The sequence below is a fragment of the Argentina silus genome (genome assembly GCF_951799395.1).
Source record: "Argentina silus genome assembly, chromosome: X".
NCBI lineage: Eukaryota > Metazoa > Chordata > Actinopteri > Argentiniformes > Argentinidae > Argentina > Argentina silus.
Genome location: NC_139653.1, coordinates 45,014,688 through 45,028,924, shown reverse-complemented (window position 1 = coordinate 45,028,924; position 14,237 = coordinate 45,014,688). Strand labels below are relative to the sequence as shown.

At 43.3% G+C, this 14,237-nt stretch overlaps 1 protein-coding gene across 2 annotated transcripts; it reads left to right on the top strand.

Moving 5' to 3' along the window:
- Positions 1 to 52: 52 nt before the first annotated feature.
- Positions 53 to 12,714, top strand: poldip2 (polymerase (DNA-directed), delta interacting protein 2). 2 transcript variants are annotated; one of them, XM_083695822.1, is made up of 11 exons: positions 53 to 315; positions 3,360 to 3,435; positions 3,929 to 4,026; positions 4,717 to 4,816; positions 6,238 to 6,313; positions 6,636 to 6,743; positions 7,219 to 7,355; positions 7,460 to 7,486; positions 7,757 to 7,882; positions 8,157 to 8,236; positions 11,719 to 12,714. In XM_083695822.1, exons 1-11 carry the CDS (start codon positions 134 to 136, stop codon positions 11,831 to 11,833), a joined length of 1,125 nt encoding a protein of 374 aa, XP_083551948.1. In that variant the 5' UTR covers positions 53 to 133; the 3' UTR covers positions 11,834 to 12,714. The 2 variants fall into 2 exon arrangements, with proteins under 2 accessions (XP_083551948.1, XP_083551947.1); XM_083695821.1 differs by having other exon boundaries at positions 3,354 to 3,435.
- The last annotated feature ends 1,523 nt before the right edge of the window (positions 12,715 to 14,237 follow it).

Below are 14,237 nucleotides of genomic sequence, written 5' to 3'. Positions count from 1 at the left end.
AACTGCGCAGCTTTGTATTTAAATATAGTTGCCGAACATAAGATATACGTTATTAAAAAATAAACACAGAAATTTTACATGCTTTGATCCACGTGAGCCTCCGCGGGACGAGTGTGCAAAAACAGAAGTAAAGATGGCTGCTTGTGCAATACGACGAGGCTTTCTGGCGACTGTCAGCAAATACAACAAGAAACACACACAGAGAATACTGAGTGTTATTGAAGGCAGTAGCGGACTCGAGTTGCACAGACCCCGGCTACAATGTTTAGCTTGCGGATTGCTCAACGTTCAGCAGACGAGGTTCATGTCATCACGGTAAGGGATGCTTGCTTGCTGCTAGCTACTTTGCCTGCTTGTATTGCTGCTGTGCTGGCTGCGTTGTCAGCTGTCGTGCGAGCTGCGCACCCAGGCTTATCTCTGACCACCATCTAAATGAAGTCAGTCAGTCCCTCTTAGCACTTGCTAGATAGATAGGCTGCTTAAACCCCAGACAGAGGACAATTTAAGAGAAATTACAGTTTAGCTAGCTAAGGCTCTTCTCTGCCAAGTGGGCAATATAATTGGCAAGAAGTCCATTTATATAAGTCTATATATGACTGAGGGTTGTCTGCTTAGTGGCTTTATTCTATCGTTACTGTCTCTGGATTAACCAAAGCAGGTATCTTGCTCATGTGTTGCCACTAGTATCAGTTAATATTAAACATCCAAATATTTGCTTGGACTTGCTGAAAGTCAAGTATAATTAAAAGTAGTAATGTAATTAAAATATAGAAGTGTGTTGCTTTCTAATCTATGTACAGTACCAATAGTATTCTATTAATTTAGCCTGTAACATTTCATTTAGTAGGCTATGGCCTGATGTCACCCAAGGCTCTCTGGTTGTAATATGCAGTGTCATGTCATACAACACACACACACACACACACACACACACACACACACACACACACAGACACACACACACACACACACACTCCAGTCTTGTTTCCCAGTAAATAAAATATTAAATCAATAAGATGTGGAGGACACACACTTAGCCACCTCTACGTTCTAGAAAACAAAAATTAATCTAAAACCAGTAGCCCTGTCATGTTAGCCAGTTGACGTGTGTGTGTGCATTAAGTCTGGAAGGACGTAGGCCTAGTATCTGTACTAGTATCTGGACGTAGGTCTAGTATCTGTGGCCTACTGTCTACAGAACCTGGTCTGTGTGTGTGCATTAAGTCTGGAAGGACGTAGGCCTAGTATCTGTACTAGTATCTGGACGTAGGCCTAGTATCTGTGGCCTACTGTCTACAGAACCTGGTCTGTGGCCTGTGATGACATAAGAGAGGGAGAGGGCAGGTTGGTTGTGAGCTAGACGGATAGCATCCTCCTCCTATGGACAGATGGAGTTAGAGACTTTGCCGTGTATGGAAATAAAAATGACTCCCTCCAAGACAGTTTGTGATAAAGGCTAATTTCTCTGACGGTTTGCTGTATGGTTGACAAATGTGCCTTGCGAAAAATAAACAAACTAAACTACGCTCTAATTCTGTCTTTAGTTTATTTTATTTATGTAACCGTTTATGTAACCCATTTGCGGTTCTGAACTATTCCTGCCGCCAGCTCTCTGAATTAGAAACTGTTTTTGTTTAATGTGATACATGATGGGCTCTCTATGAAAGGAAGAAACCTATTAGCGATGCATGGCACTCCATTTAACAAAAGCTTGTATGGCTCTTTACCATTTTCTCACCCGTAATCTCAATGGCTTTAATCCAAGGAGACAACCGTTGGCAGTAATCACCAGCATAACTCCTGAGCCTCCCTCAGGTCGCTTGGTCAGATGCTCAGATGTGGATTACCTTCTATGCTTGTGATATGAATGATATGAAAATCTGGAGCAACCAAACACACAATATTAAATCCTCCCACCCCCATGTTTTGGAGAATAGATCAGGCAAAGTATGCATGATTTGAACACGGTGGCCAGCTGTTGTATGTGTCGACAGTATGGTGTTTGTGGGGTGACTAAGGTCAAGGGGGACGGACAGAGACATTAGGCTATTGGTGTTTGTTACACTTTGACATTCAATCAAGTCAAATATGTGATTGAGATTAAGATTAAGATTGAGCTGTGGTCTGATTTATTTTCCTATGGGTGTTCTACAGCAAAGCTCGTGATGTGTTCACAAGACGAGTGTTTCTCTATTCCGGCCCCATAAGGGCCTACAGCGCTGTCCACTATTGTTGTAGCCTGTAGAGATACACCAATCTGATACTGAGCATCGGTATCGGGCTGATATTGGCCTAAAATGCTGGATCGGGAATCGGGAGACAGGGAATGCTATTTACCGATCCAGTGCCATGATGCAAACTGTCGTAAAAAGTTGCCAAACACATGCGTCATCGACCGACGGCTGCACAGCTGAGTGCGTTGATGGCAACAACAACCGTGTCTGTGATCTGGAATAAGTTCAACAACCGTGTCTGTGGTCTGGAATTAGTTCAACAACCGTTAGCTCACGCTTGAGACAGACACCAGTAAAACGGCTTGTTGCAAAATCTGCATGGCAGGTGTTCTGAGGGGAGGCAGTAGCATTTTACATTTAAAACAAAACATAACATGTCAAAAAGTGCTTGGAATCAGTGTCTGCAATGAAAAAGGGGTATAGTTGCATCCCTACTAGACTGGCACCAATACACCTGATTCAGCTGATGAAGGACTTAGTAATTAGGCATTGCTGATAGGTTGTGAGTTAGTAATTAGGCATTGCTGATAGGTTGTGAGTTGGAGTCTGGGTTGTATGCCGTAGTTATTAGGCCTTGCTGGGATCCAGTGTGTGTGCTGGAGTTCAACATTGTCGGTCCTTCGGAGAAACATTGTTCAACATCATGTATGGTGTGGAATGTTATTGTTCTGCCTACAGTATGATGTAATGTTATGGTAGATAGATAGATAGTTTATTTTAGTGTCATTGAACAATACAAAAATACAGATTTAAAAAATCACATTGTTGACTACCAGGAAAGAGTTTTGAGACACTGTACTATAAGTACAATAAATAATCTATACGTCATTTGTATCAATGTATATATAATACAATCCATCATCTATACACATGTATGCAAAATACAATCTATAAAAAATAATAGGAGTTTATAATTTACATCTTCCTTGCAAAATAAGATGGCAGGCTTTGGCACAGGTATTTACATTATTTTTTACCAGATACAATTTGGTATGTTTTCTATAATCTCATGGTGTGGCCTGTTATGATCTGCCTACAATATGATGTTATGTTGTGTCTACAGTGTTTCATGGTATGTTACATTGTCCAGTGTCTCATTGTCTGGCCTGTGTTTGGCAGGAACAGGCCAGAGGGGAAGGTTCTAGAGACTGTTGGTGTGTTTGAAGCACTGAAGCAGCATGGCAAATATGAAACAGGACAGGTAAGGACACACACACATACACACACATACACACACACAAAGAAAGCATGGCTGATCTTGTCCCACATGGAATCATTAACATCCTAACAGCCTTTTGCTTCATTGCCAATAACTGTATGCACTAGATAGACTATCATCCTGAATTGCCAAGTTGTTTATATGAATTAATCTTTGAATACAATGTTCTCTGCAACACCTGAAAAACCAGAAATATCTGGTTACATTATGTCTCGATGACAAGTCTGTATTCTTGTGTAACATGCAGTGCCCTGAAATAGGGGGAGTATGTTTAAAAAATGATTTCTAAACGGTGAGACCAATCTGAACGAAAACAACATTGAATCAAAGCTGAGAATCTCTACGTTGACCTCCTGGTAATTGTTTGATTTCAAATCCAAACAGTTGGAGTATAGAGCCAAAAGAATAAAACATGCTGCACTGTACCATTACTTATGCAGTGCTGGATCTGTGTGTTTCTCTGTTCTCTCCTCAGCTGTTCCTCCATAGTGTGTTTGGCTACAGGGGCATCGTGTTGTTCCCCTGGCACGCCCGTCTCTATGACCGAGATATCACACCTCTGATGTCCGACAGGTACGTGCCTTCACCGACTCCCAAGCCCAAAATCAGTACCTGTCGTTCTATTGTCCTTCTACTCCACTTTCCCCACTTCCTTCTACCCCACTTTCCCACTTGGAGCTCCGACTTTGAGGATTGTGTAAGTGCTTATTTTCCGATCAGGAAATTCGTATTTACAACAATCCGATATGACTAGAATCCGTTGACAGCATCAATCACCAGTCAAGCCCTAGCCCCCCCCACCCCCCCACCCCCCCTAGACACATACATCTGAAAGGAATGGATAGCTCTCAGCAAGATGGGGGGGGAAATTCAACCTGACCTATCAGAGGACACGGTGAAGCTGTTACTTTGTTGCTTATATGTATCCATTACGCTCAGATCTACACAAATGACTTCGGCCCAGCATTTCAAAACTTTTAACCTGGATCAGAATGACGCAGATGATTTTTTTCTGTCCAGGATCAGATCGGGCTGTCTGATTGCCCCATTTATTTAAAATCGCCGGATAAATCTGATCCTGGATCGCTAAAAAGAATCAGGATCGACCTGATCTAGATTAAATGTTTTGAAATACTGGGCTCAGGGAGTAGGGACTATGGGCTGATTGTGGATTCAGGGAATGTGTTCTCAAAGATGGTTAGATGGGTTATTATTATTAATATGATTCTGATACCTGTGATGTCACATCCTCACTTCCTGCAGCCAGCCAGAGCCCCCTGGAGCGCATGGGTCAAAGGAGGTGAAGGGGAAAACTCACACCTACTACCAGGTGCTCATCGACACCAGGGACTGCCCTCACATAGTAAGTTACTGTACCAAGAAAAACTTCCAAAAGGACTAATTCAAGGCTGGATGGAGCGCTTAACAAAAAAAGCAGAGGTTGATTTCTTATGGCTCACTTTAATCCATGTCCAGGATGGGTACAGGTGACTGCCCTTTTGACGTCAAGCTGACGTCTTCCTCTGAGGTTTCAATAGGAATTCAATCTCTGCCTTTTTTGTTGAGTGCTCCAACTCCATCCGGCCTCAAATTAGGCCTTTTGGAAGTTTTTCTGGGTGGGCCGTACTCATGATCCTGGTCCTCTGTGGCTCAGTTGGTAGAGCATGGCGCTAACAACGCTTAGGTTGTGGGTTTGATTCCTGCTGGGACCATATATACTGAAATGTATGCACTCACTGCAATGTAAGTCGCTTTGGATAAAAGCGTCAGCTAAATGACATATACAGATGTGGTCAGAGGTTTACATACACTTGTAAAGATCATGTATGTCATGGCAGTCTTGAGTTTCCAATCATTTCTACAACTCTTATTTTTCTGTGATGGATTGATTGGAGCACATACTTCTTTGTCACAAAAAACATTCATGAAGTTTGGTTCTTTGGTTCAAGACTGCCATGACATACATGTTCTTTACAAGTGTATGTAAACTTCTGACCACAACTGTAAATCTATGATGTTTGTCATAGTTGTCACACCCCTCCTTTGACCTTTTTGGCTAAAGCGTGAAGGCCCGTCTGAAGTCATAACTTACTGTACCATTCTGAAATGTTGTCCCCTGCCTCTGTGTATACCACAAGTATAAGCACTGATAATTGTATCCTAATAGAATAAGTAGTGCTACTAATGAAATGCTATTTTGAATGACTATAATTGTGTTGTACCAGGGCAGGCTGGTGGAGACCAAACTAAACTAAACTAAAAGCGGTTTTACCCAAATCGGTGGAGACCCGGGGAACCTAAAGAGTTAACCAACTCTGAGAACGGGTTAGGTAATTTATGTTTAATAATGAGGTTACGTAAGCCGGAAGTTTATGCAGTAGGGCTTTACACACAAAGAGGGAGTAATGAAGAGATCTAGAGGACTTTAACAAGGTCCAGCCAACGTTTTGATAAAGTATGCAATGATGAGTATTAAAACTACCACCTGTAAAGCGAAGGGCGGCTATGGTAGACGGCATCCAAAGGTTAGTGGCTGCTGCATTTTGGTAGATGACATCACCATAATCAAGCACTGGCATGAAGGTCTGCTTTCTGTGCATGGAACGGAATGAGGGATAGCATCCCATTCCTATTCCATTCCATGCATTACAATGAGCCCGTCCTCCGATGACCTGCCTCCACCAGCCTCCCCTGTGTTGTATTTTGAATAACTACAATTGTGTTGTTGTACATGCAGTGTGTGTGTGTACCAGTGTTGTAGTCATGTCCCTGTTGTGTTGCCAGTCTCAGAGGTCCCAGACAGAAGCAGTGACGTTCCTGGCTAGCCACGACGACAGCAGAGCTCTCTACGCCATCCCAGGTAACACACTACATAGGTGAACAGGATGGAACACCTGGCTGATATGACACCGTTGTTGCTTTGTGATTTTGCCCTCGAGGGATGAGTGATCCTGTCACAAGGGGAATGAGGCATGTGTCATGAGACCTCCTGGCTGTGATACATGGTCGTGTTTATCCTGTTCATGCTCTCCCTATCTATCTATCTATCTATCTATCTATCTATCTATCTATCTATCTATCCATCTATCTATCTATTTCTCTCTCTCTCTCTCTCTCTCTCTCTCTCAACAACTCTTTCTGTTCTCTCTCTCTCTCTCTCCCCATCCCCCCATCCCCTCCAGGTCTTGACTACGTGAGTCATGAGGACATCCTACCCTACAACTCAACAGAGCAGGTCCCCATTCAGCACGAACTGTTTGAGCGCTTCCTCACGTTCGACCCTGCCAAAAGTAATTACCGGCTTCTCCAACTCCTTTCAGTTTCCCCTTCTTGTTACTTAAAGGTCCAGTATGTAGATTGTAGCTTTAAAATAGTGCTAAAAGGCCATGATAAATAGGTAGACCATCGTCGGGTAGGACACTGGCCTTTACGTGCCTGTTTCACGTTTGGTTTGTTTACAAGGATGTGCACATGTTTTGTACCATTAGAAGACATAGCATATGCACGTTTTCACATTTTCCCTGTGGCCTGTGGGGGCAGCAACACACAAAAGTAAATGCTGGACCTAAAGGTGTATGGCCTGGTCCCAGATCTGTATGTGCTTCAGCCAAATCCTCTGACTATTGTCATGACAAAGATGGTCAACAGGAGTTTGCTAAAGCACCTAAAGCTCCAGGCAAGAAATTATATGACACATCGTAAAACTGTTATGTGTGTTTATCATTGTGTGTGATGTGAGTATGTGTCCCTTGCTGGCCACCGTAGCTCCTCCGTTCAGTCAGATGGAGACTTTGAAGGCGTGGCAGGAGAAGAACCACCCGTGGTTGGAGCTGTCTGACGTTCACAGGGAGACAACGGAGAACATCAGAGTCACCGTCATCCCCTTCTACATGGGCATGAGGGTAAGGACCTGGTGCCACACACACACACACACACACAATAACACACACAAATACACACCTTGATGTTAGTACACAGAGAATAATGACTCCCTCGTCTTCCTCAGGAGGCCCAGAATTCCCATGTGTACTGGGTAAGTAACATGGGAATGGTTCCCTCAACAATGACTTCAATGGTTCCCTCAACAATGACTTCAATGGTTCCCTCAACAATGACTTCAAATGTGGCTACTTGTGTCGCTTCTTCACATGGACCTTGTATAACCAACCACACAATGTTACATTACTGCGTACAAAACTCTGTCCTAAATCTGGTGTGTATGTTTTCTTTCTTTCTTTCTCTCTCATACTCTCTCTCTCTCTCTCTCTCTCTCTCTCTCTCTCCATCCCCCTGTCTCTCTCAGTGGCGGTACTGTATCCGTCTTGAGAATATGGGGAGTGAGGTGGTGCAGCTGAGGGAGAGACACTGGAGGATCTTCAGCCTGTCAGGAACCCTGGAGACCGTCAGAGGTCGAGGGGTCGTTGGCCGGGTGAGTACAACTCTCGCTGTTGGTGTTTAGTATTTAATTCATATCACTATGACCAGAAAATTACCACACTCAGAGAGAGCACACACACACACACACACACACACACACACACACATTGGAACCGTTGCTGTCTCTTGTTCTTAGATCTTGTTGTGCCCGACTAGGAAAAACTTGGGGTCCTTCCTTATCGGATCAAGATGAACTCTGGGACCTATTTGGGAAAAACTCCTGTCCCTAAGCATAACTTATACATGATGCTTTTGTGTGTGTCCAGGAGCCGGTGTTGTCCAAAGAGCAGCCAGCGTTCCAGTACAGCAGTCATGTCTCCCTGCAGGCCCCGAGTGGACACATGTGGTGAGTACAGGACCACCACTACGTCAATCAAGTGTACAGTGAACATGTTGTCCCCTACAAATGATGTAGCACCCCTCCCCGTATGAATTGGTGACAATTATTCAAATGTATGTATTGTGGATAAATGAGAGAAAGAATAAAAACAATTGATTGTTTTTTCCTTAGGCCGATTAGTGTAATTTTGTTAATGCCAGATCTCTATGGCAAGAGGAAACATTCAAGTTTCGTCAAAATTGTCCCAGTGGTGTCTGAGAATTCATGTGGTACTAGCAAGCTTTCACCCCTGCTACTGCACTGAAGCTTTTTAGAGCTGTACCATATGAAATTTGTGAATCTGATATTATTATTATTATTATTATTATTATTATTATTATTATGTTATTTTAGGCAGGGGGAGGTCCTACTGAGACCAAGGTCTCTGCTTATTAAACATGAAACAGATCATAAATGTGCATTCAAATTACAAACATAATACAATTAATTAATTACGAAGACAATATAATATAATCAATTAAAACCGTGGTGAGTATAGGACCACAACTACATCAAATGACACCCACAAACATCCCAGTGTTTCCTTCAAAGTTGTCTCAGACGGGACACATTGTTTTACATCAAGTTGCATCATTCTAGTCTTGCATCATTCTAGTCTAGCCTGAACTATCAGTGTGGCACTGTCTGTCGTTAGACAATGAGGTGGGGCATAGAAGCCCCCTAAATCAGAATCCAGGGCTGCCATTATGTAAGTCACTCCAACAATGTTTTAAGTGAGAAATTATGGCTTGTCAAAAGCCTCGAAAAACTGGAAATTCAAAATGACGACCACCACCACCCGTAACTTCACCTATGCACTGACGAGGTTTTCCAGCACACAGCTTTGATACCTTCTATAGTCCTGTATGTTGGTCTACTGTACTTGAAACAACACCACTGGGCACGTTGCTTAGGATTCAAAGCTTCTCTCAAACTCGATCAATTCACACTCCTTCAAAATGAGCATCATAACGTAGCCCGTAGGCTGAACCCCTAACCTCACCTATGAACCAGCTAGGCTGAACCCCTAACCTCACCTATGAACCAGCTAGGTTGAACCCCTAACCTGACCTATGAACCAGCTAGGTTGAACCCCTAACCTGACCTATGAACCAGCTAGGTTGAACCCCTAACCTGACCTATGAACCAGCCAGGTTGAACCCCTAACCTCACCTATGAACCAGCTAGGTTGAACCCCTAACCTCACCTATGAACCAGCTAGGTTGAACCCCTAACCTCACCTATGAACCAGCTAGGTTGAACCCCTAACCTCACCTATGAACCAGCTAGGTTGAACCCCTAACCTCACCTATGAACCAGCTAGGCTGAACCCCTAACCTCACCTATGAACCAGCTAGGTTGAACCCCTAACCTCACCTATGAACCATCTAGGTTGAACCCCTAACCTGACCTATGAACCAGCTAGGTTGAACCCCTAACCTGACCTATGAACCAGCTAGGTTGAACCCCTAACCTGACCTATGAACCAGCTAGGTTGAACCCCTAACCTCACCTATGAACCAGCTAGGTTGAACCCCTAACCTCACCTATGAACCATCTAGGTTGAACCCCTAACCTGACCTATGAACCAGCTAGGTTGAACCCCTAACCTGACCTATGAACCAGCTAGGTTGAACCCCTAACCTGACCTATGAACCAGCTAGGTTGAACCCCTAACCTGACCTATGAACCAGCTAGGTTGAACCCCTAACCTCACCTATGAACCAGCTAGGTTGAACCCCTAACCTCACCTATGAACCATCTAGGTTGAACCCCTAACCTGACCTATGAACCAGCTAGGTTGAACCCCTAACCTCACCTATGAACCATCTAGGTTGAACCCCTAACCTGACCTATGAACCAGCTAGGTTGAACCCCTAACCTCACCTATGAACCAGCCAGGTTGAACCCCTAACCTGACCTATGAACCAGCTAGGTTGAACCCCTAACCTCACCTATGAACCAGCCAGGTTGAACCCCTAACCTGACCTATGAACCAGCTAGGTTGAACCCCTAACCTCACCTATGAACCAGCTAGGTTGAACCCCTAACCTCACCTATGAACCAGCTAGGTTGAACCCCTAACCTCACCTATGAACCAGCTAGGTTGAACCCCTAACCTCACCTATGAACCAGCTAGGTTGAACCCCTAACCTCACCTATGAACCATCTAGGTTGAACCCCTAACCTCACCTATGAACCAGCTAGGTTGAACCCCTAACCTCACCTATGAACCAGCTAGGTTGAACCCCTAACCTCACCTATGAACCAGCTAGGTTGAACCCCTAACCTCACCTATGAACCAGCTAGGTTGAACCCCTAACCTCACCTATGAACCAGCTAGGTTGAACCCCTAACCTCACCTATGAACCAGCTAGGTTGAACCCCTAACCTCACCTATGAACCAGCTAGGTTGAACCCCTAACCTCACCTATGAACCAGCTAGGTTGAACCCCTAACCTGACCTATGAACCAGCTAGGTTGAACCCCTAACCTCACCTATGAACCAGCTAGGTTGAACCCCTAACCTCACCTATGAACCAGCTAGGTTGAACCCCTAACCTGACCTATGAACCAGCTAGGTTGAACCCCTAACCTGACCTATGAACCAGCTAGGTGGAACCCCTAACCTCACCTATGAACCAGCTAGGTGGAACCCCTAACCTCACCTATGAACCATCTAGGTTGAACCCCTAACCTCACCTATGAACCAGCCAGGTTGAAGCACGCAGCTTTCACACCTGACACGGCACTGAAGCTCTTTAGAGCTGTCACCTTTAGAGGTTTACCATATGGAATGACTGAATCTTGTATTATTATTATTATTATTATTATTATTAATAATAAATCTTTATTTTAGACAGGGGAGGTCTTACTGAGACCAAGGTCTCTTTTTCAGAGAAATCCTGCTTATAAACATGAAACGTACATCATAAATACATTCAAATGAAAAATTCAGCAGTCTCACTGCTGTCAGGACTGCAGAGTAAATCAAAGTACATCATAAATGTACATTCAAATGAAAAACATAATACAATTCATTAATTCCGTATAAATTATTTAAATTTTTTAAATTTTTTAAATTTTTTACATTTAGCCATTTATCCAAAGCGACTTACAACAAGTGCATTTGTCTAAAGTAAGTGAATCATCCGCCATCTTAAGGAAAAATCTATGCTAGAACAAGATGCCATTGGCAGTCACAATGCTAGAAGAAAGAAGGATTACTTTTTAAATTTGTATTTATTATTAAGAGTAGAGAAACTGTACAGAGGGGTAGTGAGGGTGAAGAGGGACAGTCAAGATGTAACCTGAAGAGATGGGTCTTCAGTCTACAGCGGAAGATAGGTAATGACTCTGCAGTCCTGACAGCAGTGAGACTGCTGAATTATGAAGTCAGTTTACACTATGATCAATTAAAACACCCCTCATCTTATTACTTTGCTCAGGGGTACGTTTCGCATCGAGAGGACAGACGGCTCCCACTTCGACGTGCGCATTCCCCCCTTCTCCCTGGAGAGCAACAAGGATGACAAAGCGCCCCCTGCTGGTTACACCTTCTAACACCACCTACGATCCATGACCTTGTTACTGCAGCAGCTGTGAAACAAGCCAAGCCATCCATGTGAGATTTTGCAACAACAACAAAAAAAAACCAACAACATATATTTAATTAACAACATTTAACTACTCACTGAATAACAAGTGTTGTCCCTTCCGACATGGTTAGGGATGGTTGTACCTATGAAATAAACTAAATAAAGCTTCTTAGTATACAGAGAGGAGAAGGACAAGCTAAGGACATGATCTGTTTTAGAGGATGTTCAATGTGAAATGGGCAGAGAAGATCAGACCAAGGGAGGCTGGTGGAGGTAGAAATCAGAGGACAGGGTTTGTGATGCATGGAATGGAATCATTGATACCATTCCTGATTCCATTCCATGCATCACAATGAGCCTGTCCTCCCGATCTCTACCTCCACCAGCCTCCCCTGTCAGTATGATGGATGTTGAGTGCCAGCAGTCTCAAACTCAGTTTCTGTGTCTGTGCGTGTCTGTGTCTGTGTATTATATCTAGCCAAACGAACAATGGCCAATAGCATGTGTCCAAACACATGCAGGGATAGAGCATGAGTCCACTGTTTTGTCATGTAGTGGGGGAGGCGTCTCTCTGGGCCAGGGGAGGCTGGTGGAGGTAGACATCGGAGGACAGACGCATTGTAATGCATGGCATGAGGAATTACAATGAGGCCCGTCCTCCGTTTTCTACCTCCTGGTCCGGTGGCCTTCGTCCTCATCTGTACCCTGTGACTGTTTGTGGACAAAAAGACAGTTATAATGTTGGTCCTCTTACCCACTGACTTTTGATAATTAATTTTAAATGTCTGTTCGTTATAGTTGAGTGATGTTCTGTAAATAAGGTTCTAAAGGCAAAACAAATAATAAAGCTACATTTTGTGAAATTGTGGTATTATTTCTATATTTTTTTTTACTCTCTGAATTAGGGTTGGGCTGGTGTCTGATAATACCGTATATACCGGGTATTTTGAAACACTGATTTTCAATACTACAGGAACTCAATGTCTTTGTAGATTGTGACTAAATGTGAATATTTTAGGGACTACTGTTCATACTGCAGTAAACTGCTTTAAAAAAATCACTGATTATGAGTCAATTTGATGTTCTTCTGAGAGGGCTAAGATCATAGTATCAAGTCTTTTCTGGCAAATGGGTCGCATTGAAGTCTTTTCTGGCAACCATAGATTAAAAAAACAGGATGTGGTCACTGTAATTCAGGGCTAGGTAGTCATTTTGTTCAATCAGTTATCAAGGTTGATGCAAGTTTGTTTTCCATCACTAACTACGGTGGCCACAGAGGTTAAGAAATTAAGGAAAATCGCAAGTAAAGTAATAATAGATAAATAAATAAATAACCTGACCTGAGCACCAGTAGAGGGGAGTAAACGGTTGGCCAGACCTGTGAAAATTGGAGTGTTCGCAACAGTTTGATTTAAAATGACTGATACTGGGGTATTATTACCTTAGACCAGGACGGAGGAGGTTTGCAAGGACGGTATGAAGGTATGAAAATCTAGATATCTAGCCCAACCCTACACCCGGTAAATGGCCAGTGTTATTCCAGTGGCCTGCCCTTGGGGGACAGCTTTGCCTTCAGCTGACACGGCAACATCACAGACATTGAGTCAAGCTCAGGACTCAGCTTGCCAGAACAGTACAAGGTCATACAGCAGGGTAGGCAGGGCCCTAATTAATTATTAGACCCTAATTAACCTTCTAGAAACAATAAAGCATATTAACTCATTTCCCTAGCATTACTCAAGGACAAACAAGAAACTACTAAATTACATTTCAGTGTGAATTCATGGTGCCTTGAAAACCCCTAGTCTGAATGCCTCATAAGATAGGCTGTAGTGGATATCTAATATGACTGTAGTGGATATCTAATATGACTGTAGATTAACAGTAAGAGGTTGAGAGGCACTGTGACAGTGGAGGCTGGCAGAGGTAGAAATCGGAGGGCTCATCGTAATGCATGGAAAGGAATGTGGAATGGTTTTAAACACCACGCGTGTTCGATTCCATTCCATGCATTATAATGAGCGTGTTTGATACCATTCCTCATTCCATTGCATGCATTTACAATGAGCGTGTTTGATACCATTTCTCGTTCCATTGCATGCATTATAATGAGCCCATCCTCTGATTTTTCTACCACCACCAGCCTCCCCTGCTGACTTGATGGTTACTATCCTGAACCTGTGTGGCCCTTCACTGTTTCAACTGAGCACACAAATCCAACATTAGAAAAATCTGATGTACTGTATTGGGATGTATTTTCACTTAAATGTGTAGGCTCCTTCCAATGGAATTGGCTATGAGGGTGAATCTATCAAATGTATGAGTTTTTATTTATTCCAAAAGAGATTCTAGGGGACATTCAAGACCAC